The 23,071-nt window shown below is 37.0% G+C and overlaps 1 protein-coding gene across 4 annotated transcripts in view; it reads left to right on the forward strand.

Moving 5' to 3' along the window:
* The window catches only part of LOC138186308 (WD repeat-containing protein 47), an 81,233-nt gene extending 58,640 nt beyond the window's left edge, over positions 1 to 22,593 (forward strand). For 3 of the 4 annotated variants that reach the window (XM_069126090.1, XM_069126061.1, XM_069126081.1), the window contains exons 7-11: positions 9,598 to 9,794; positions 17,385 to 17,554; positions 18,284 to 18,591; positions 19,405 to 19,645; positions 20,007 to 22,593. In XM_069126090.1, the coding sequence (XP_068982191.1) occupies positions 9,598 to 9,794; positions 17,385 to 17,554; positions 18,284 to 18,591; positions 19,405 to 19,645; positions 20,007 to 20,152 (1,062 nt within the window). In that variant the 3' untranslated portion in view covers positions 20,153 to 22,593. The remainder of the gene's footprint in view (positions 1 to 9,597; positions 9,795 to 17,384; positions 17,555 to 18,283; positions 18,592 to 19,404; positions 19,646 to 20,006) is intronic. The other variant, XM_069126071.1, reaches the window with a different exon arrangement.
* The last annotated feature ends 478 nt before the right edge of the window (positions 22,594 to 23,071 follow it).

Below are 23,071 nucleotides of genomic sequence, written 5' to 3' on the forward strand. Positions count from 1 at the left end.
TAAATCGAGAAAAAAAAAAAAAAGAAACCGAATCCATCGGGAACAATGCACCTCGGTAACTTCTCTCAAACCTAATCCTTCGTTTCACGTTCGATGGACCACGGTGAAATTTGTCTATCAAGAATTCTCGTTACAGGCATCACTGATCGATCTTCATTAGCATTTAGAAACTTGAGTCACTTGAATAATAGAATTGTCATAAATCAATAATTAGATATTTAGATTGTTTTAGATTGTCGATGTTTATTTAGAAAGTTATACATTTGAATGAATCTATTACGATGTAGCATATTAAGGAGAAATCTTCTACAGAATTCGAGTAGTTTCAGTTTGACTAATTTGTACGACGACTTAGATCAATGATTGACAGAAGACAAAAAATAGAAACACGTTCTTTCTAACGAGTTATACATGCCATGCTAGAATTTGTCGAACTGGATCGATTATCTAATTCTTGCACAGTGTAGCCATTAAATATGACACTATAAATTTCAAGTCTTAATTATAGATAAGTATTTATTTCGTAGGAAAAATGAAAAGTACATATTTTTTGTCTGATACATTGTGATTCTGTGGTTGAAGATAATGGAATAATTATTCTCTACATTGTTCATTCTGAATTCTTTCTCGTTTTAACATACTATCAAAGCATTGAACAGAATGTACCTTTTGCTAGATTGATGTAAATTTTCCTGTAAATATTCCTTTGAGAATTTTATCTATTTTACTTATTAAAATGAAAGAATTTTACTCATTCTAGAATTTTCGATATATATCTTTATCTAAAATCTTCAATAATTATTTAATTAACTACCAAAAAGAAAACTATTATTTCAATATCAGAAGTTCTCGTAGTTACCCAAAGGAAATAAAATTCATATCTTTTGCTCTATATTTCTTCTATATCTGTATACAATTCATGTATAGTATACAGTAGATCGATCCCTTCATAGTCAGACGCTTTGGTATCGGCGATTTCAATGCTCGAGCAAACGAGACGAAATTTTAGTGCTTCGAAGAGATTCTTCGGAAAGGAGAACTCTAGCTGCCGGGAACAATTAAAACACGGACACTTTCGAAAAAGCATTTTTCTGGTGAAAGTGAATCCGCTGGTTGCGCAATATGGAGGTGCGAACAAGGACAAGCGATCACGTCGCCTGGTGGTTTCTGTGAACCGTTAGAACGCAATTTTTCGGTGTTTTTGTTCGTCTTGCGATCCACTGGATTAATGAAAGTGGAAGTAGCTTATGGAAAAGTGGTCGTTTCGATCGATGAGCTGCTTAATTAACGTTGTGTTCGTGGCTCGATTGCAACAGTCTGCAATCGCTGGTCTTATTATTACCCTTGCTATTTTTTCTATTCTATTCTTGTTGTTGGCATGAAATAAAGGAAGCGTCTGACGTTATTAGATAGAGAAACATGAAAGAAATATTATCCGTATCGAGTTATTAACTTCAATCAAGCAATAGGTGGATGGTTAATTACTTAACAATTCAAACCTGCTTGTTAGTTCATAATAAACGGTGGTTTTATCTTACGCAGAAACATGAAAAGACCAGCCGGTATTCACTTTTCAGTTGGCCTACGTGAAATCGTTAAACCATTTATCCAGGTCTCTAATCTTAATGGTTAATTAGCAATATTCTACGGTTTAACAAACGTGTTCGCGTAAGAATGATAATTTCTTGGTTTTTCCTATTTCATTAACTTTTTCACCATTTGAACTTTCATCAATATACGTTTTTCTAACCTATGCAATATTCCATCTGAAATTTCTTTTAATTAAAAATTTTCTTAAGAGGCAAGAAAATGATTTCCACGCGCAATTTAATGGTAGTTTTTTACATAAATTTAAAAGGATATGTCAGACGATCTACGTTCTATTGCAATCCAGTCCACTAAACAGCGCCGGACTTTCGAGTTTGTTCGTAAATAGAAAGAAGAGAATGTTGAGCCGTGACTAATCTGGCACGTGCGCGAGTTACATCGAACATCTTACGCCCGAGGGGCACCATCCTTTGAACTATTACGTGATCGATCGGTCTAAAGGCCTCTGGTTTTGAAAAAGTCTATCTTCGAGTATGTTAAGCTTCGCCGAGCAAGGTACTTACACGCTCTCTTACGCCGACACCGGTTGCAAGGCGTTCGATAAGAACCCGTTGAATGCAAGTGACCTCTTGTAAAATCTCTCCACAGTAATATCGTTCCTTCTGTATTCCAGTTCTGAATTTTGGATCGGCTCGAACGCGTTTCATTTCTTTTCCATTCGTCGTGCAAAGTAGTTTTTAATCTCCGCTATATTTTAACGATAGTCGTAGCCGAGTCGAGAGCTTGATCTGCTATTTACTGTCTCCGCTATATTTCTGTAACGTCAAATCGTTTGATCTTGAAATTATTGCTATTTGGAACGAAACGTTTACTCGATGAAATATTCTTTCTGTACTGAGAGAATGTATAACTTTTTTGGAGAGTTCTAAAACAATAGCACAATTATTAAGAAGCGAATTATTCCTTTTTTTCTTTTAAAAAGACGAGCATTTTTATTTTAAATGGTAAACTCTTGTTGTAGAAGATGAATATCGTCTCTTTTTCGTAAATAATTTTGTTAAAAGACCAATTTTTTTGTTAAAAGACAGAATTTCAACGAAGATAGGTATATCTTTCCTCTTTTTTCAATGAATGGTACTTTTCTTGAAGAACAAACACTTCTGCAGCACAGAAACAATTTCTACAAAGAATAATTTTTAAGAAACTCCAATTATTATCTACTAATCTTCAAATTAACATAAATTTTCCACGCCTGTTTCCATCATAAACGAGCAATTTTTCTCTCGTTCTTTCTCGAACAGAGATCTGTTGAACAATTTCGAACGGTGAAATTCCGGTGCACAAGTTTCGAAAGTTCCTTCCTCCGAAAGGAACCCTGCGACGGCGCGCACTGCCATTAAGCCCCGTCCACACACATCTTCGATTTCCTGAAACAGCGTCACGCTGAAAAAGTATGTCGCAACCCAGATCCGCGATGCTGCGACTGGTTTCACCGGAATTCGCGACGTATTCTCCATATTTCGAGACTTGGTTAAACATAGATCATACGATTATCATCGAGTGGATCGATCTGTTGGACCGCAGACAGAGAAAGGACGTAGTTTCCGGCTCGACCGGTTCCTCGTCAAAAGTGAAAAGTCTCTGCTCTACAAACAAAACTGTCTCAAACTCAAAACGTTATGATGCTTCTCTATCTTTCGTGAAGAAAAATGCGATAAGAAAGCTGCCTTAATAAATACCGTTTCCAACTAATTCGAACATCTCTATCAAGCGATTTCACTTGGGAACGGTGTAGGAAATTTATGTGGCGATAAACACGGCGAGGTAATGCGGATTTATCGATATAGAACGAGCCGAATGTTTCGAATATTTCCATGGAGATTGTTGCCTCTTCGGCATATTGCAATTTCTAAGATTGCGCGAAGGTTCTCGTAATCGGTAATTGCTTTTCATCGAGACACGGGTCGTTAGATAGTCCTTGTGGACGCTCGATCGAAGACCTTCGCGATTTCCTCTACACTAGCGTGTCTCTCCTCGCGCAGCATCCTTTGCAACAAATATTTCGTAATACGTTTGAATGCTATCGATTAGGGTTCTTCTATCTTTTTCTATCTTCTAACGTTTAGATCGATCGCGAACTCTAGATGCTAATATTATATATCGGTACAAGTAACAGCGTGTAAACGAAATCAATGGTAATACGTGCGTAGAAAGTGATTAAAGATCGTGATCGCTTTAATATCGAAAGTGGCAAAAAGCGCTAATAGTTGCGACGGAATAATTGCAATAGAAAGCGGGAGCAACGTTCAATCATTTTGTTTGTTACTTGATAATCGGACCGAGATAAATTATTCATGAGAGCTTTAATTTAAATCTTCTGTGTAATTCGCATCTAATCATCGGTCGAAAATTAACAGACGGTTGATTGCCGCTCGAGTCTTGATTCTATTCGACAATTCAATGGAAGATCGGTGATTAAAATGGTAATTTGATGTTTGAATTACTCGTGGGATTTACATTGTAAAGCAGAAGATTGCGTTCTACGCGAAATTTTCATCCTGAAATACAGAACGCTACTCAACATTCGTTCAACGTAAATGTTCGTAACATTTACTAATTTCTTCAGATTTTTCTGATAAATATTACACGTTTTATCTACGATCAATAGTCTAATATCGTATTTAGTTAACAGCTATGTAATAATCAGACCTATTATTTGTGTCACGTGGAAGCTCTCTCAGGCGTAAAAATTACACGAACCTTTGTGTTTTAGAGGCAAGTGATTCTAAATTTGAGAAAATGGATGTTTAATTGTCTTGAAGATGTACTCTCGTCATTCTGAAAATGAATCGGATGTTTTTAAGCTGCACGCAGGAAATCCCGTTGACGCTTAAAGTCGTAAGCAGTGAGTCATAGTTGGTAGCCCACGGTGCTATCAATCTTCTTTTGAGAACTATGAATACAGCGAGAAAACGATCTTACCGACGATTATTACTTCTCATAGAGGCAACAGTAAATGTCCCGCGAGGAGAACGTATCGAATAAATACGACGCATCAATCCTCGAAGAATGGTATTGTTTGATTAATTCACGAGACGTTTACCTTCTTAACGTTGATGGGTCTTCAGTCGGTTTCAGTAATCTTCACTATCCTTGCCAATATTTAACAGGGACATTATCTCTTTGTTGATGGAATCGATTCGATTCGATATGCTTCCGATACATTTATCATTTCACTATTTCTTTGAAATTTTTTATAATTTCTAAAACGAAAGATCTAAAACCCATCACTTAAACAAATTTGATAGTTCCAATATGGAAACCCAGTATTTCATCTTTGTTCATTTTTTTTTTTTTTTTTGAGCATTGTTAAAACAATTTATTTTCCTGGTTCATAATTTTAAACGTACTTAATCGATGCCATTGTCAGTAGCCAAATTAACTCCAAAAGTCAGAAACCGTGTCATTTTCACGGTACAATTGCATGGCCAGCTGCTATCTCGAAAAATCATCGAACCCCGGGCTTAAGCAATTAGAAAAGAAAAAAACGGCCAATAACTCATTGGTTTAGTGACCCGTCGCTCCGGTGAAACTAGGCTTCTGCCAGGTCCATTGAAATTTATCGGTCGTTCCCGGATGGTTTACTGGCGTGCCGTTTCCGGTCCGTTAAACGTCCTCCGGAAGAAAGCCGTATCATCGATGAAATTTTCACGAAGTTACCTCGAAATGGATCAACGATCAATCCTTTCAGCGGCCTCATTTTTCATCATAAACCCATTTATTTTTCCTTTTAACGCCATTTCTTCTAATTCTTTACAATATTTGAAGAAAAACATCATGCAATATTCTTTCAAGATATGCGAAGAAAAGAATAAATGAAATAAATTTACCAAAGAAGACAGAAATTGCTTAGCACGAAAATTTATCGACAGTTATGTCCGATGATGGCTTTAAAAGTTGCAAAGGACGCAGCACACAAGCGTATTGTGATTGTAACTCCATTATCTTCGCGTTCCATTAATCTTCTTCACTTACAGAAGATTGCATAGCTACGGTACAACTCTATTTACATGGATCTGTCGAGGAAAAGTTTATATAATTGCAGTTCATAAATAGGAGTACAGTGATTTCTACACTATCTACTCATAATTATAATTTTTCGTTCACGTGGTAAGGGTTAAGGGGGTATTCTGGTCTAGAAATTTGAAAAAAAAAACGAAAATTTTTTTTTCATATTTCCAAAGTTTAGACATTCAAGAATATGCCCTTAAAAGGACTTTTTCAAAATGTCAATTATTTTATGAGTTACAGCCATTTTTGTGACGCGGCATCTGCTCCGGTCCGACCGGAACAAATGGACAGTACACGGTAGACGTTGTCCGAGTAAACTTGTCTCAAAATTTTAAACGCGTTTTTCTCGAAACTACCTTTTTCGAGTTGGCGTGCACGATATCTCAAGTTCTAATGAACCGATTTATTTTAAATTTGGTCTGAATATTCCTTATATACTCCTCTATCGTCCGGACCACGCTCAGCTCAAAATCTTTTTAAATAATAATAACTTTTCAAATATTGAGTTTTTTTCGGTGAATTTTTTAAGTAATCTCGAAATATCAATAAACAAATGCTAAAAAGAAGGATAGCAAAAATATTTTTTGTTTCACTTGTACAGAGCTTCAAAAATCGCCCGAAATTCATGCCTCTAGACCAGAATACCCCCTTAAAGTTCATATGAGTGGACCAATATGTCGTTAACTGAAATTTCGTACGAATAAATAGAATTCTACTGTATTTTAAGACGTATAATTTATCTTATAAGAAAGGAGAAATTAATTGTGTATCTTTGCTTATGATCTAGTCGATTTCTATTAGCGTTCGCCTCGCGAATGACACACCGTGGTGAACACCGATGGAGAAACGGTGTTCGTGACTAAGCAGCGAGCGTTTCTGATTCACGATTCCTCAGGATCATTCTACACCTGTCTCGTCCTAGATCTTTCGAATTTTTTTCCCCTCGGCCCTCTATTTTGCAATCATCGAAATTACTGCGAAAGTAATCCCTCCTCGATTTTTTGAAAGATAAAAGTATTTCTCACAACGAAATACCATGTAGCGAAGTATTAAAAGTAAAGCGTTGTGTAAAATATTTTTTAGATATTGAAATTCTTTCGATCGACTTTTTCCTTTTAGCTAATGGAATACTCGATTTCTAGAATTCTCATATAAATAGAAATCTTTCGAAAGATTTACGATGTCAACCGAACAGGACGCTTATATTACCAGTGTCGCGGCAAATCAAACTTCTGCCTCGTTGTGCAACGAAATTATTAACTGTGTGTAAGATCTATAGGCGCAACGCTCGAGAAAATAATCATCGTTGCGTCAATCATAGTGTCGTCCCGATTATTGACTCCTAATCTTTGTCGATTTGAAATTTCCTTTTTCTTCGTAATTATATTTGTTTTCGCGGTAACAATGTGAAGCTTCAGCAAACAATTAGTTAATTTGTTGTTCGTAATTTCCAACACCAAAAATAAAATTCATTAATCGACTTGATTGATCTTATAATATTTCCACAAAGATAAAACAAGTTAATAAATACGTTATTAAAAAACCATCATTTTTAAGTTCTGTATTTTCTTCCATTTTACACAGTTTGGTAATTAAACCTCTGTAACGGCACGAACTGGAATCTTACGTACCTTTTTATTTATATTTTATTCGTTTATCGTTGTATTATCGTTACTCTAATACCAAACAGTCTGCTCATAACATTATCGGTCTGTATTTACTAGATAAAAGTAAGAAACTCTTGAAATTATAGTTTGTTTCCTCGCACCAAAGTCTGATTTATAGACAGTTAACGAAAAATTAGACGATCATAACGAAAAATAGTGCTGCTCGTTTGTTTTACTAATTGCCCTTATCTCGATAATTACGAAAAACTCGTAGCAGTCGAAAGTAAAAGCGTGGCGAGGCGTGCAAATTATTGTGCAAGAAGAGTCGCAAGACGATTCTAAATCAGCTCGGTTTCCTCTGCAGAGAGCTTGAAAAACATTCTCAAGCTCCTTATCCCCCCTCGAATGTTTCCATAGCAAACTTTTTCGCAATCCTACTATGTCAGAACAAGCTATCATTCCATGACGGCATAGCAACAAATCAAAGTAAAGATCGATTGAGAACAGAAGAATTTTACGAGCTATATGGAAAAAAGTATGCAGAATGTGTTACGCGATACTTGAAAGATCGTTGTTTCGCTCAGAGACCCTGAATGTTTCTTTTTGTCCATTTTTTCTTTTTTCTCGATCGTTAGATACTAAGCCTGCATAGAATCCGCATAACGTCATTGTTCGATTAAGGAAATCGGTTATTACTAGACGGTCGATGTTTGCGTAAATACATATTTTTACGAGTGCAGTTAAAAAAAAAAAAAAAAAAAAAAAAAAGAGAGACCTTGATAGAAATTTGTTCCATCTATTAAATATCTTGAACATCTCGGTTTATGTATTTTATATATTTTACGAGCACAAGTAAAGAAGTGGAACTTAAATAGAAATTTGTTTCATATGCTAAATACAGTAACGAGTGTATTTAACTTAATGTTCTATGGAGCTGACCAAAGGAGTAAAGCCTGAACAGCAATTTGTTTCACCTATTAACTAATACCATGAGTGTTTCGTTTCGTTTATTGCCCGTAGTAATTACCTGTTGCTAACGATTTGTTCAAGTGGGTTAAAAGATATGTTTAAACACATTCTTTAATTAAATGAATACGTATTGTGAACGAGCAAAAATTCGTCACAGATGATATAATGATACTAGTAGCAATAATAATAAAATAATCCACGGCAATGAGAGAGGAAGATTGCATCGACAAGACTGCAACATGAATGGGTCTTTAGATAAAGAGCCTGGAGCAGGAAACTTCACCAGAGATTAGCATACAAGTAAACACGGTGATTGTGTAGAAAAGAGAGGCGTTTGAAATCCTTTCAAGGTCTGACTTTCTAATTCCCCTGAAGTTTTCGTCGCTCGTTACGTTCCCTGCTGGTAAGGTGCTCGTTCTGCCGCGAACGAACTAGTTCGCGCAGAAAAATGCTCTTAAACGGTGACTTTTGTTGCGCGAAGTACACGAAAGGGTCAAGGCGGGTCTCGTTTTAAGATTTAACGCTTATTATAAGGTTCCAGCTTGTTTTTTTGACGTGAAAACGCTAGGAATATTAATCTTAACGAGCGTGTGCCTTGACGAATGTTGCAATTAAATTCTTCATTTTTCTTTGACACCGTGTATACCTCTACGAAAGACGCCTTTTTCAGTAAAATTACCATTCAAATATGATTTGACTTACGGGTCTGCGTAACAGTGTCACGAATAAAAAAGTATGCTCGAATAAGTGAAATTCAACCTGTTACAGTTTTTTTAATGGATACGTAAAATAAAAGTAGTTATTCAAGTATCGAATTAGGTCCGTTACGCATGGAAACCATTCGGATATATAATTTAGAACAAAAATGTACCGAGTGTTATTTAAGACATAATTGTAGTATCGAAGATTTCTGGATATCATAACGTAACCGGTTGAAATTTCCCCATCAAAATGATAATTTAATATTGAAAATCTAAGATCTAGATGAGACACCTTTTGTAGAGACACAAATGATTCTACGGTTATTAATTTCTAATTAGCACACGTGAGATTAACTTTAGAAACGTTTGCCTATCATTGCACAAGTTCTACTCAGTTCGCCTATCGATGTATCATGAACATGATGATAAATTTTCTTATCGTATCGCAACGATACTTCAATGGGTAATTACAGTACGGCAACTCTTTAAAAATTCCCCCACTCTAACACGATTTTCCACTTATTGACGTTTATGACGGCTCGAACGTATCGATCTTATCGATACTTTCCTTTATTGCATTATAAATTTACTCGTTAATCATTGGTCACAATCATAATTATTCATTAGTCGTTAATCGTGAACAGACGTCAAAGCGCCAATATGAAATGTAATTCGTAACCGGATTTCGATCTCGTTTTCAGCAAGAACCGAGGCAGGAACTCGATGCCAGCAACGGAAATAGCAATGGCGGAAGGCCGAGATTCGTTCCTGTGACAGCGCTCGAGGACGTGCAAGCGGTTCGATGCGCGGAATTCCACCCCCATGGAAAATTGTACGCCGTGGGATCGAACTCGAAGACGCTGAGAATATGCTCTTATCCAAAGCTTCACGATGTCAGGTAATATAATTTTTTGGATCTTTTAGTCTCTTTTTTCATATTTTACATTCCTTTACCTTTTGGTCTTTTTAATACGTGATTTTTTCATGAACTTCATTTCTTCTTCGTGTAAAAGGAATTCGTCGGTGTCTCGAACGATTGATTCATATTTTACAACGCGTATAGCTTAATCTTTTTTTAAACATACGTCTTCTTCTCTGCTACATTATTCATTAAGAACGGTTGCCTTTCCCATCGCCATTTATTTGTAATTTCGTATCTTCCATCAGTGGACATCACACTTTCTTGCACCTAATCTCATATTTTATATAAAATGTTTCTCTTTAATGGATACATAACGTAAAATCGAGAAAGCAGTTTTCAGAAATATAAATGCATAGTAGATAGTAGACTTTTATGTTTTTATCTGAACGATTAATCAAGCTGGACCGTGCATTTCGTATTTCGAAATGGGATGTCGCAAAGAGAAATCTTTCGAAATTTACATTGGCTAGCGTGAAGAAACGAAGAAATAGGAGTGAAGGGTACGAGCGATATATTTTGCTAAAATAGTTGCAGTAGTAATCGTAAATTACATATTATTGATAAAGCTGTCGTTGTTAACGAGCACACTGGGATGATCCAACACTGGTAATTACGCGAAACGATTCTCGATACTCGATCGATTCATGTTCACGCAAATTTACATTGAACAGCTATGAATCTCAACTAGGTGTCAATTATTTGTTGCTTAAGACCTCCATGTTTTATCGCTTAATTTATGTTCCCTTTCACCATTAAAAAAGGATAAAAATAGCGGAATAGAAAAGTAAATAATTGTTATCTCTTAGTTCAATCGAGGATTTATTTATTTTAATTCCAGATTAAAATTAACTGTGAAAAATCTTTCCTATATTCTTATTCTTTATCAAACTTCTCTTCTGACTACTGTTCGTTCTTTCTCTTTAGAGGTTGTCCGTAATATTCTTAGACGGTGCGCTAAATCCACAAATTTTCTCCGCGAAGAAAAGAAAAAATTGACACGTCATTATCACAATCCGCGCGCTATTTACGATTGTACACGAATAGTCGTCGAGCGGACTAATTTAACGCAAGCCTGCTGACTTAACGAACGACGGAGGCCTTCATACCAAACGGAGCATCCCTCGATCCTTCGTGCGATTCTTTTATTGTCTGCTATCGCGATTTCGCGATTCTCTGTCTCTCTTTCTCTTTCTCTCTCCTCCTTGTCTCCTCTCTCTCTCTCTCTCTGTCTACCTTTTTTGTTTCCTTTGGTTATATTTGAAGGAATTTCAATCAAAATTTCAGAGCAGAACCGTGAATTCGTTGAATTCTCGGCGGTACACTTTAATAATCATCATTTCATTTACTTAGTGATATATCCGTTCGTAACACATAAAATGTCCGTTTAAATTCTGAAACTATTTTAAATCGTATCAAAATTAAATTAAATTCAATTAAAATGTGTATCGTTTTCTTGAAGCAGAATTTTTGTAAAATTGAATATCGATTTATGTATTTTTTATTTCGTGTGTATTTTATATCATATAGTATTGAAACATTCTCTTTGTAGCAGTACAATATTTTGTACAGTTAACGAACGTTTCATTGACGATAACATTTTCAAGAATGATGATGATATTTTTCAAAAGTGCTATTACAAATATAATGTCTCCATGATAGGATACAAGTTAATAAATTTACACCGATGGAAAGCAAAAGTACAGTTATTTTAATCGATAATAGAGAAATTCTGTTTAAGAACAATTTATTGGTTGACGTCGAAAAGGTTTCTCGGTTAGAAAGTAATTTGATAATCGTAACGACTGGCTAATAAAAACAATAAAATAAATTAATTAATATGGTTGAAAATAGCCTTGCAATTTGCTTTATTGGTTTAACCGACTTTACCATTTAGTAGATGAGATTACAGATAGAAGCTGATGGATAATATTTCTAATTATTTCATAGAATTTTCCATCCGAGTTGAAGTGAAAGTCTAACGGCTCGGGATTAATTCCATTTCTTAAATCTTCACCTTGTTTCAGTTTCTTTTTATTCTTCTAATAGTCTACAGGAACATCATCAAGGCTAGCAACTTTCGGTATAATACGTTATTTCTGTCTTGTAAAACGATTAATCTATATTTGCTCCGATCGAGTATCTGGCATTGAACTCAGAACTTTATCAACACCGAATTCTGTTACATTTCGCGCTGTAATAACTCCCATACGTTCCTGTAGTTATACTCGCACTAATTGTAGTAAAAAGCGAGGTAAAAAGTAAGAAAAGTGCATGTGAAACGACGTGGAGTCAGTTCTTAAATGACATCATAAAGAATCAAGAGCGTTTACCGCTAGAACTACATACAAGCTTCTGATCTGTGATTAAACGTGTTATATATATATATATATATATATATATATATATAAATCATAAAAATAAATAAATATGTAGTAGTCATATTTCTGTCTTAATAAAACACGATATTAATTCTATCAGAAATCCCTATGTATTTTTGATGATTTCGAATACACAAAAAATCTGAAACCAATCACTCGGACTCCTTTAGTAGCTGGAGAGTTAAATTTCAATCGCGAGACAATAGCTCTGTTTACGTAACCCTTTCGAAAATTTACGTCTGCTATAAATGAAATAACGCACTTTCCAACAGACCACGTGTTACGTTGTCTGTAAAATTAATATTTAAAATGGAGTGAAAGTACAAAAAATATATATATATATATAGTATTACGGTGTGGCGAACGTAGATTACGAAAATTTTTCTCCAGTATGTTACTTCTCATCAACATTCTACGAGTACATACTAAGAAACTCACTATGAGTAAAAAATGAACGAAAAAGATCGTAAACTGGTATTAGCGCGTGACTTTCGTTTAAAAATTGTTTGACGTGTAACTTTATGTTTGTGAGGTAATCGAGAGCGATAGTTGCACACGATAGTCGAATTTCAGGTGCTCTGCAGTCTCAGAATTGCAGGAAATCATTTTTGCAACGTAATGCCAGGTTACGACTTCGTCAAAGGCAAGGTTTATACGAAGTCGGTCATTAGATTGCAGGCTGATCGCTCAATTATCATCTACCCAGCAACCATTTACTCTGACAGGTACTCGAAATCGAATTTAAAGCTAATTCGCGCGCAGTTGCTGTGAAATCGATCTGCGCGACTTTGTTTCTCGTTTTCGAATCGATAGCAACGATTGACAGTGATAATTTCTTCTTAGATTGATAGTTATAGACGAAAATCACATGTGAAAAACAGAACGAACCTATTTTTTCTTGACTTTCTAATTTTTTAATAAAGACAGAATATTTTAGTATGAGATAATTAGGATATTAAAAATAGACGATAGTTTCATAAGATCATTTATGAAGTTAGTTTACGAATATTTTCTAAATGTTCACAAACATGTTAAAAAACTATACTTAACTTTATGAACCTAAATAATGATACAATTTGAGCAACGTAAGATTAATCCTTGTATTTTCTATACAAATTTGCATAATTCTAGTTATATTTATGTGCAACCTAAAGACTACTTTCTCGTAGAAAAATGTAAAATTACGCTCTTCTCCCGTGATACATATAATTTTCTATAATCTTAATTCTATTCATATCCAGTTTAAAAATTACTCTCTCACAGCATAGTAGAAAATACTATGTAGCTATATTTCTCCTTCATGATCTTCAATTACAACACATAACAAATGAGATAGTGAACTCGTTAACTTGCTGATCATAAACTTCCTCCTTATTATCATTAATCGAAGAACCGTATCAAAAGGTATATCGTACATAAACATACAATTTCCTTAAATACACCAGAAAATACTCGAACCTTTCTCCAAAGTTCTGTTTCTCGAAACCGTCTCTCAAAGCCTTTCGATTTACCCCGGAACTTCTCTGGAAACACGAATTCCTCGATTCTCAGCCACTTTCTTTCACCTTTGAATCCACACAGGATCAACAGGGAACTTTTTGCTAATGTGATACTCGAACACAGAGGGGAAAAGACGAGGTGTCTAATACGTCAAAGGCCCAATATGTTGAGACCCCCGAGCAGCGATCTATCATTTTCGATTCACCCGTCACGATATCCATGTTTCCGTGTGTTTGCTTCGACAAGCGTTTCACTCTGTCCTCTCCTTGTAAATGGGCTATGTGGAACGTGATAAACGCTCGGCCCCGTGACAGCGGGTGATTGATAAGCGAGAGCGCGCTTCTTCATCTGTCGCGTAGCGTTTCGAAAAACAGTATCAGAACCAACTCTCTTTGCCATTATCTTTAGTCGGTGTTTCCAATGAACGTTCTGTCCACTTTCGAAATGTCAGTCGACCAAAATCTTGGGTCTGGAGGAAGGATTAGAGGAGAATGCGTGCAAACGAAACTGACACGTTTACCGACCATTCGACTTCTTAGTGTTTGGCTTGGGTTTCATTCGAACTAATGTTGGGATATAGGAATGTGGCAAATAGAGTCGCTTGCTAATGTTCGCTCGTGTTCGCAGCGTCTTCGCACGTCACAATTTACCAGAAATAATCGAGGAAGAATTTTCTAGTTTTTACGAGTTGAAATATCTTAACTGTTCTTTCATTTCTTCGGTTGTTATGATTGTCGCGCTAAGTACAGTGTTTTTGAGTTTCATTCGTTGATGTACCGAATCGTTACAGAAGAGTAGGAATTTGGAAAACGAGAAAAATATCCTGTTCGTGGTATTTTTGCGTATTAGCGTAAAAAAATTATTTGAGAGATCAATTAGTTTCCAATCACGAAGTTCGTTAATGGCTCCCTCAATTTCACGATAATAATGGTTATTATGGTTGGAAATGGTACTGTTTCGTATTGCAGTTACACACGACTCGGACAAATGGAAACAATTACGCTACTACTTATTCTACTTCACAACATAGACTCATAATCCTTGTGCGTTAAAACCAATATAGACGTCAGTTAGCTTTCGTACAAGAAACCTGTTAAGATATAGAGAGGGATTTGGAAATACAAATAATTTAGTTTATTCAGCACACAATAGTTATACACATATCTTATACTCTGAAGACCTCGTAATCCTACTCGCACGCACGCTTGTTGTCAACCGACTCTTCCGGATGCTTCTTAACGACTGCCAATCGTCTTTTGCCTCAACTAAGTCCTGGACGCCCTCTGACGCTTACACACACATTCACATGTACAGTGTAAATGTATCAGCTTCCTAACAAAACCAGAAATTCCATTCTTCGTTTCTTACTTCTTTTCGCCAACTAAAAGGTTCGTCGAGTTTTCTTCTTTGAAACAAAGAATAAAAGATGCTCTGCTATCATGGAGAATGAAATATCGAGGAAAACTCATAGCTATCCTGCTCTATATCCACTGTATCGTAACAACGCTCTAATTTACCCGAAGGAAGCCAGCAATTTCGCGTGTTCTTCGAATTCACCGTGAACGCCTCGATCGAGCCATCGTTTCGACGTTGCTCTGAATCTTCTCAGAGAAAGTAACGCGTGTACGATTCTAATGGAGCGATTGAAAATCCGCGGCGCGATTCCTTCGGGAGGCGAGATTGCCGTAATTTCCAGCACGCGATTCTCGTGTTTACACGGAAGAAAGTGAAAGAACGGAGAGAAGCGGGAGAAGGAGAAGCTCTGACTCTCGAGAAAGAGGCGAGTTTTGAGGACCGAGGTTCGATCGACGAATAGCGTACGTGCGTGGTGTCTGGGAAAACTCGGAGCTAATTAAAATCGACGTAAAAAGGCGACCGACGTGAAAGCGGCGTCGCTCCTGTTTAAAATCGTATCGACGATCCTCCTCTCCCTCGTTTCCACGACCGAAACACGATCGCTGTGTTAAGTATTACTCGTTTAATTAAGGACGATGCGCAATCGCGTCGGGGCTGGGAACGAGGAAGGAAACGAGGTTGCAAGGAAAGTGACTCTGTTGATGAGAACTCTATTCCCTTACGAGGTAGGTCGATGTTGATGATTTGGTGACGTTGGTTTAATTTAATTTTATGGCAGTAGCTGTGTGCATAGTATACATATGTATATCGACTAGGCTCACGTATGTAAGTACAAGTATATGTATGTGTGTAACATAGAAGCCAAACTGATCAATTCTTTCGTGGCAAATTGATACATTTTAAGAAGATTAAATTTATCAGAATTTGGCTTCTTAGGGGTTTATATACCTGTAAATATGAAGCCGGAATTTTTGTATAGAAAATACACGTTTATTTTATGAAAATGATTAAAAATATTTTATTCGAAGCAGTGCCCATCGCTAGCTATACATTTTTCCCACCTGTCTGGCAATTGGTGGATGCCACGCCAATAAAACTGTCGCTCTTTTGAGTCAAACCAATCATCGAGCCATTTTCGTACATTTTCGTAAGAAGTGAAGTGCTGGTCAGAAAGTGCGTGTCCCATTGATGCAAATAAATAGTAATCGGACGGAGCCAAGTCTGGTGAGTAAGCCGCGTGCGAAAGTATTTCCCAACTGAACGCTTCGATCGTTTCCTTGACCGGTTTTGCTGTATGTGATGGTGCATTATCATGAAGCAAAATTGCTTTGTGTTGCCTTTTTTGATATTCTGGTCGTTTTTCACGCAAAGCTTGATTCAAATCGATCATTTGTTGTCGGTAGCGCTCAGTATTAACGGTTTCGCCAGGTTTTAACAGCTCGGTGGTCTTTTTCGGTGGTCTTCCACGTTCTTCGTTCCTCGCGTCAAAATTGCCACTTCTGAATTTTTTAAACCACTCAGAGCACTGTGATTTACCAAGAGCATGCTCACCGTAAGTTTCGACAAGCATTCGATGCGATTCTGCAGCAGTTTTCTTCAAATGGTAACAGAAAATCAATGCTGTCCGCAAGTCGTAGTTTCCAGGCACAAAATTTGACATGTTCAACGCTATTACAAACTATGCTGTTGTATGAAACTTGTATTGTTCTGAGTCGAAAATGTTTGTGAGATGTCAACAAAGACTTTTGGCATCAATGACGCAGTTTAGTGATAACTACATTATTAGCTAGGGCCATCTATAGGTAAATTCCGGTTTCATATTTACAGATGGTTTGTATGAGAAGAGTTTAAAATCTATCTTTTTAGTGTATTTTAAATACGCTACGATTTATTAAAATGTCTTTTGACGACGAACTTGTTTCTATAATCTGATTGGATAAATTAAAATAACAATTCACTTGGCAACATTTGAACAAGTCAAATAGCAAGTAGTTTACAGTATATGTACTATTATTTGTATAATTTGCAATAAAATATTGTGTCAAGCATTTAATTCAAAGTATAAAGCAACCACTTAATAGTCGACGAGATGCTTGTGGTTCACGCTGAAGTTTATAGCGTCGAGATGGAAAGTTTGTTGAAGAAGAAGAGTGAAAGAGCAAACAGTTGAAACAAAAGTGAAACGACTCGTAAGCTGCGTGACTCTTTTTAGTGGTTTAGTTGTTTTAGTAATACTTGCGCGGTGAAATGGAACAAACGTATTCCAATCGTCCGGTAAAAAGGATAACAAACGTAAGAAACTGTTACTAATGCTGGAGTGGATTTTCTTCAGAGAGGATCATCAGACGTATCAGCCCACGGTTCTCTTCAAGAGAACGAAACACCACAAGGGCTCGATATATTGTCTCGCATGGACGCCGGATGGACAGCTTATGGCGACCGGAAGCAACGACAAGACTGTCAAATTGATGCGCTTCAATGCCGATACATCAAACCTCGAAGGTAAATCTAGAAGCGTTCTCAAAATTTTTTTAACATTTTTCTCATTTTGTAAACATTTATCACAACTTTCACGCTAACTACGATAGTCGTTACATCGATTCCTCACAGAAACTGCTCTCAAAGTGGCAGTCATTTATTTGCAACTTCCTACTTGTCACTCTGTCGCAGTGTATGATAACTGTTGTGTAACAACATGGCCTGAAAAAACTTTCTCCCTTTAACCTATTAACCAGGGAGAATTAAACTACTTTGATTTCCAATCTCTAGCATATCAAAATTTCTTTATTTATAGATTTCCTATCTTCTAATGCATCGTATAATTTATGTTAAAAATAAACTATATCGTATTTGTATTTGTAGAAACTAAACTCGATTCAACTGAAATTAATCTATCTCTATTAACTCTTAATTTTATAATCGAGTCGTGTAAAACTTACATTGACCCACTTTATAAATCGGAAAAGTTAGAAAATTTTTTAATTGGCCTTAGAATTCATTTAGATTATTTATCGCATCTTCTTACATGCTTCTTTCAAGAAAGTGAACCGTTTGTTTCTTGAAAATTGAATATTAATAGTGTACTCGTGCAATGAAATTACGAAATTAAGAAAAACTGAAGTTTAGCAATTTAACTCCTGAGATATTTCATTATAAAAGTGTTCGATTCGAAAAGAATCCAAGTTAACGTATTAAAACATTGTTCTCTTTACAACCTTGTGTCTCTTCCAGGACAAGAAGTGGAGCTGACGATGCACGACGGTACCGTTCGCGACTTGTGCTTCCTCGAGGACACCTCGAACAAGTCGAGTCTGCTGATTAGCGGTGGTGCCGGCGACTGCAAGATCTACGTCACCGATTGCGCGACTGGTACACCTTTCCAGGCTCTGAGCGGTCACAGTGGCCACGTGCTCACCCTCTACAACTGGGGTGGAGCAATGTTCGTCAGCGGATCGCAGGATAAGACGGTCAGATTTTGGGATCTTCGAACGAGAGGTTGCGTGAACATGGTCACACCAGCCACGGTTCCTGGCAGCAGGGTTAGTTTAGTTCCTCTGCAACGGAGATCTTGTGTATTTAGAATACCTAGCGAGGAATCTGATTGTCAAACGGTATTAGTAGATTTTGTTGGAGTTGCTGATTTTCTGTAAGACAGTCTGTTTGAAATCTATTATCCCTATCGTTTACAGTAACTGTTTGCTGTATCTCTGTTGTGTAATATCGCTATGTAATATTATATTTTCATACATATATGTGAACTTATACATGTATATTTACTGATCTTTACTATCTTCTTAATTTTAAACAGACTCTAATCTTACAGTTGAAGTATCTTTAAATTCAATCTTGCTCTTCATTGAACTAAAATAGAGATTTTTATATCGTCGATCCGCAAGTCCATATTTTTGTATCACAGTTGACTCTCAGATTCGTCAATTCATTTCTCAATTAGCGCTTTCCTCCTGTCATCGGTCTTTATTAGAAAAGTTATTAGAAAAGGTATTAGTAATACATACGGTTAATTCTATCACTTCATAAGAAATCCAGGCATCATCGATCAGCGATAAATAATTCGTACATAATGTAAAAAGGATCTCTATGATTCATAACGGACCCAGCATGCATCGACGACATCGACTTTTCAGTTTTTTAAGTTTCGTTTTTTCGTTCGACGTCCGATAAAATTTCGACCCACGTTTTTGAATCGCACCGATCATACGTCCCCCTTCACGAATCGCATTTCTTTCTTCCTCTAGTTCACTCTTGCTCTTTCTCTTCAACTCAGGATCGAATTTTTATCGGACGTACTCGAAAATAATTTGGAACGGAATCGGTATCGCGTATCTGATTAGCATTTGATCCCGTTGCAGGTTGGCAGTCCGGTAGCAGCTCTCTGCGTCGATCCATCCGGACGTCTTTTGGTATCCGGTCACGAGGACAGCAGCTGCGTCCTCTTCGACATCCGGGGCGGTCGGACCGTTCAATGCTTCAAACCTCACGCTGCTGATATCAGAAGCATACGCTTCTCCCCTTCTGCATACTACTTGCTTACCGGTGGCTACGATAACAAGCTCGTTCTGACTGATCTGCAAGGTAAATTTATGCTACTTTAGTATATAGATCATGCGTGACGAAATCGTTAGAAATGAAATTTCTTCTCTAAAGTTATTTAGAGACTAAATTTTCCTCCCCATTATAAACCGAGCTCTTAAATAACAAAATGCATATTCTTTTTTTAATGATACTGGAAAATGTCTGACAATGAGGTGCAGACTGAACAATCTCAAAAGAGGAATATCGTGGAAGATCATATCTTTCTTTGGATGTTCTTTGGATTTGGAAATATTTGGATGTTCGGTTTAGGCTAAGACACTCTGCATAATCTAATACGATTTAATAACAAAATAATGCTTATGCGTATGATGTATTAGTAATTTTTAAATTCTTTTTTTAGGTGATTTAACGATGCCTTTGCCCAGCGTAGTTGTGGCGCAACACCAAGACAAGGTGATTTCCGGCCGATGGCATCCGACGGAATTCTCGTTCCTCAGTACTTCAGCTGACAAGACAGCGACTCTGTGGGCTCTGCCACCTGTTTAGGCAGGCGAACGTCGATGGCACGCGTTTGTCGTTCATTCGTAACATTCATTTTCAGGAACTGTCGCGTTAACCCGTTCACGATCGTTCGTTCTTTCCCTTTTATTTAAATCAACATCAGAGAGTCTGTCTTTTTTTATAACAATAAGAGATCGATGGCACGATCAAGCGAGAGTAGATATTATTTTTAGTGTTGAAACGTAATTTTTTTAATCCGCGAAGGAAAAGGTCGTTGCCGGAAACGGGAGAACGAGCGATCGTGAACGTTATCGATGCGAAGCGTATTAGAACAGGAAGAAAAGTTCATCGCGTGTACGAGCATAATTCAACCATGACCAATTAAAGCTTCCTGAAGTACGGGCTGCGGCAGCAGTCGAGCGTAATGGAGACTCAACGCGCGACGACGCGTGCGAGAAACAATTACAGCCACACCGAGCAACATTGTTAACGCGTTACTAAGTAAACGTTACACGCTTCGAGAGCCTCGTGTGAGAAAGAGTGAAAGTGCATTTTCGCGTAGAGACGATATAACGAGCGTTCTAGGCGTTAATCATTTGTCGACGACGGTGAGTCGTTTGTTAGGAATCATAAGACTGCGGAAGAACCGGCAAGAAAACTTCGTCATTCGAGATATATGCTTAATACGTCGAGTCACGATAGCGAAACGTACATCGTTTCGATGAAGATTCTTTTGTTCAAAAGCAACATTTTCGACTAGAACAAACGACAGTGTAACACTATCGTGACGTTCAGATCGGGCGTAATTCGTTGTAGACTCATTGTATAACGTCTGTCTCTTTTTTTTTTCTTTTTTTTTTATAGAGTTTCTTCGCGGTCGTGTGTTTTGCCCCGGTGTACATAAGTTTAGTATAGGCTTAAGGGCGATGATTCGCGGGAGACGAAAATCTGTATGCTCCCGATACATATTTAATCGCTCTCTGTAACTTTTAGATTTTGAATGCTCTCTCTTTACTCGATACCCTGTTATTTCTCGTTGCAAATATTTCTAGATTTACCTGCGGATAACATTTGTAAAATCTATCTACGACATTGTTTGATTTCCATTTGCTTGTGTCTTTTGTTTTTCTTTTCCTCATCTGTTTTAGTCGATCAATTATCAACTGCCTATTTATCTTTTTCGTTCTTTCATTCTCCTTTTTTGTTTATTTCTTATTTAAATCGTTTTAAAGCGTTTCTTCCCACCAAATCATCGTCCCTGTCTTATCGATCCCCCGAAGTCACGCCAAATATTCGCATATTACGCATATTATAATATATAGATACCTATCTTATATTAAGAAGAACAACATATACGTACGCTCATTATTAATCGCTATTTTTTACCATGATGATAAGACGAGAAACGGGATTCTCTCTGAGCGTGTCGGAAACACTCGGAAGAAAGGAACTCGATGTTCCGGTACGACGCAATAAATGTAGCATGATAAGCGTCACGGACGAGGAAGGTTCGGTTTACGTTGTCGCTTGTCACAATCGCCAAAGCTGTCGGATTAGCCCTGGAAAATTGGGGAAAAGAGGGAGAAAGTCTCGCGCTGCTCGAGATACCAGCGAACGAATCGCAATTTTTCCTTGTACATAACGCACGTTTCTTCGAGCTACTATTCACCTGATCAGCGCAAGCGTGATCTCGTCTCTCCTTTTGTTTCCATTCGAAAATGAACATTGATGAGGTAACAAGCATCGTCTGTTTCTCCTTATTCATCATCTCCGCATGTAGCAATTAAATCGCACCTAGGAACCTTTTATATGCACATGCCTCATACCGAAAATAAATGAAAAGATGGATCACAGGAATTAGAGACGTAAACGTTTGAGCGATCTGAAATGTGAACAGTCGAAAGGAGAAAATTATCGTGCTTCGTGGCAGAAGTGATATTTTGTTCCCGATGCTGCCTTATAATCGATTACTTCGTTTCGTTCGTGACGTATAAGATGCGTTCTTCGTGATTAATCGATCAAGAGATTAATTGGTCAGAGGAGAAAAAATGGAAAGAAACGAAGCGTCCGCGAGAACGCGTGCGAGCATCTGCTTCCATGTAGCAATTTGTCGTGCCTTCTGTCGTGACTGCTTTCGACGATTCACACTTATTTTTATATTTTTCGTCCTCACCCTCGACTTCCCTCGTTTCCATCAATCCCCCCCCCCCCCAACCTCACTCCTCACCAGCTTCGAAATATTATAAATCACGATCGTTCGACGATCCTTGAGAATATCTTCATCCCATCGAACTGTCATAAAAATGCTGAAGTAAAATGAAAAATCTCTTCGCTATCTCGTACGATAATTACCGTATTCTAATATAAATATATATATATACATATGGTATACATATAGCATAACTTATAACTTTGTACTTTTCCTGTAGATACGACATAATACTGTCACGTCTAATTTAAACAATAAAATTTACGTTATTAAACAATGTGGTTTCTCGCCATGCAGTTCCTCCCTTTTCGCTTGATTACGACTGTAACGCGGTATCTCGCGTAAGAAGAATTTGAAACATTTAACCGTTCAGTGTGTACTATGGCGTAGAATCTTATCTGTAGACAAAATGTATTAAACAATGCAAAATTACAAATTTATAAATGTGTCGACGACAGGAAAATAATTTCAGATTTTGAACATAAAAATATCTATGATATTTTTTTCAATGGAGAGCGAAACGTAGTATAAGTCTTAAGCAAATCAGATTAATGCAAAAGGGGTTGGAACCGAAATCTACAAGGTTAAAAACACATTATCGATCGTTTGAGCGTAAAAGAAGAACTTCACTGAATAAATTCCTTGGTCGGTGCGATCAAAGAACCGTGAAGAAAGTTAATCGACCATCAGCCTTCCGGGATTTCCAGTAATAGACGCAATTAGCCCGGTAAAACCGATCACATCGAGTGTTGAGA

The sequence above is a fragment of the Bombus flavifrons genome, chromosome 1, assembly GCF_040668555.2.
Source record: "Bombus flavifrons isolate JBK064 chromosome 1, iyBomFlav1_principal, whole genome shotgun sequence".
Taxonomy (NCBI): Eukaryota; Metazoa; Arthropoda; class Insecta; order Hymenoptera; family Apidae; genus Bombus; species Bombus flavifrons.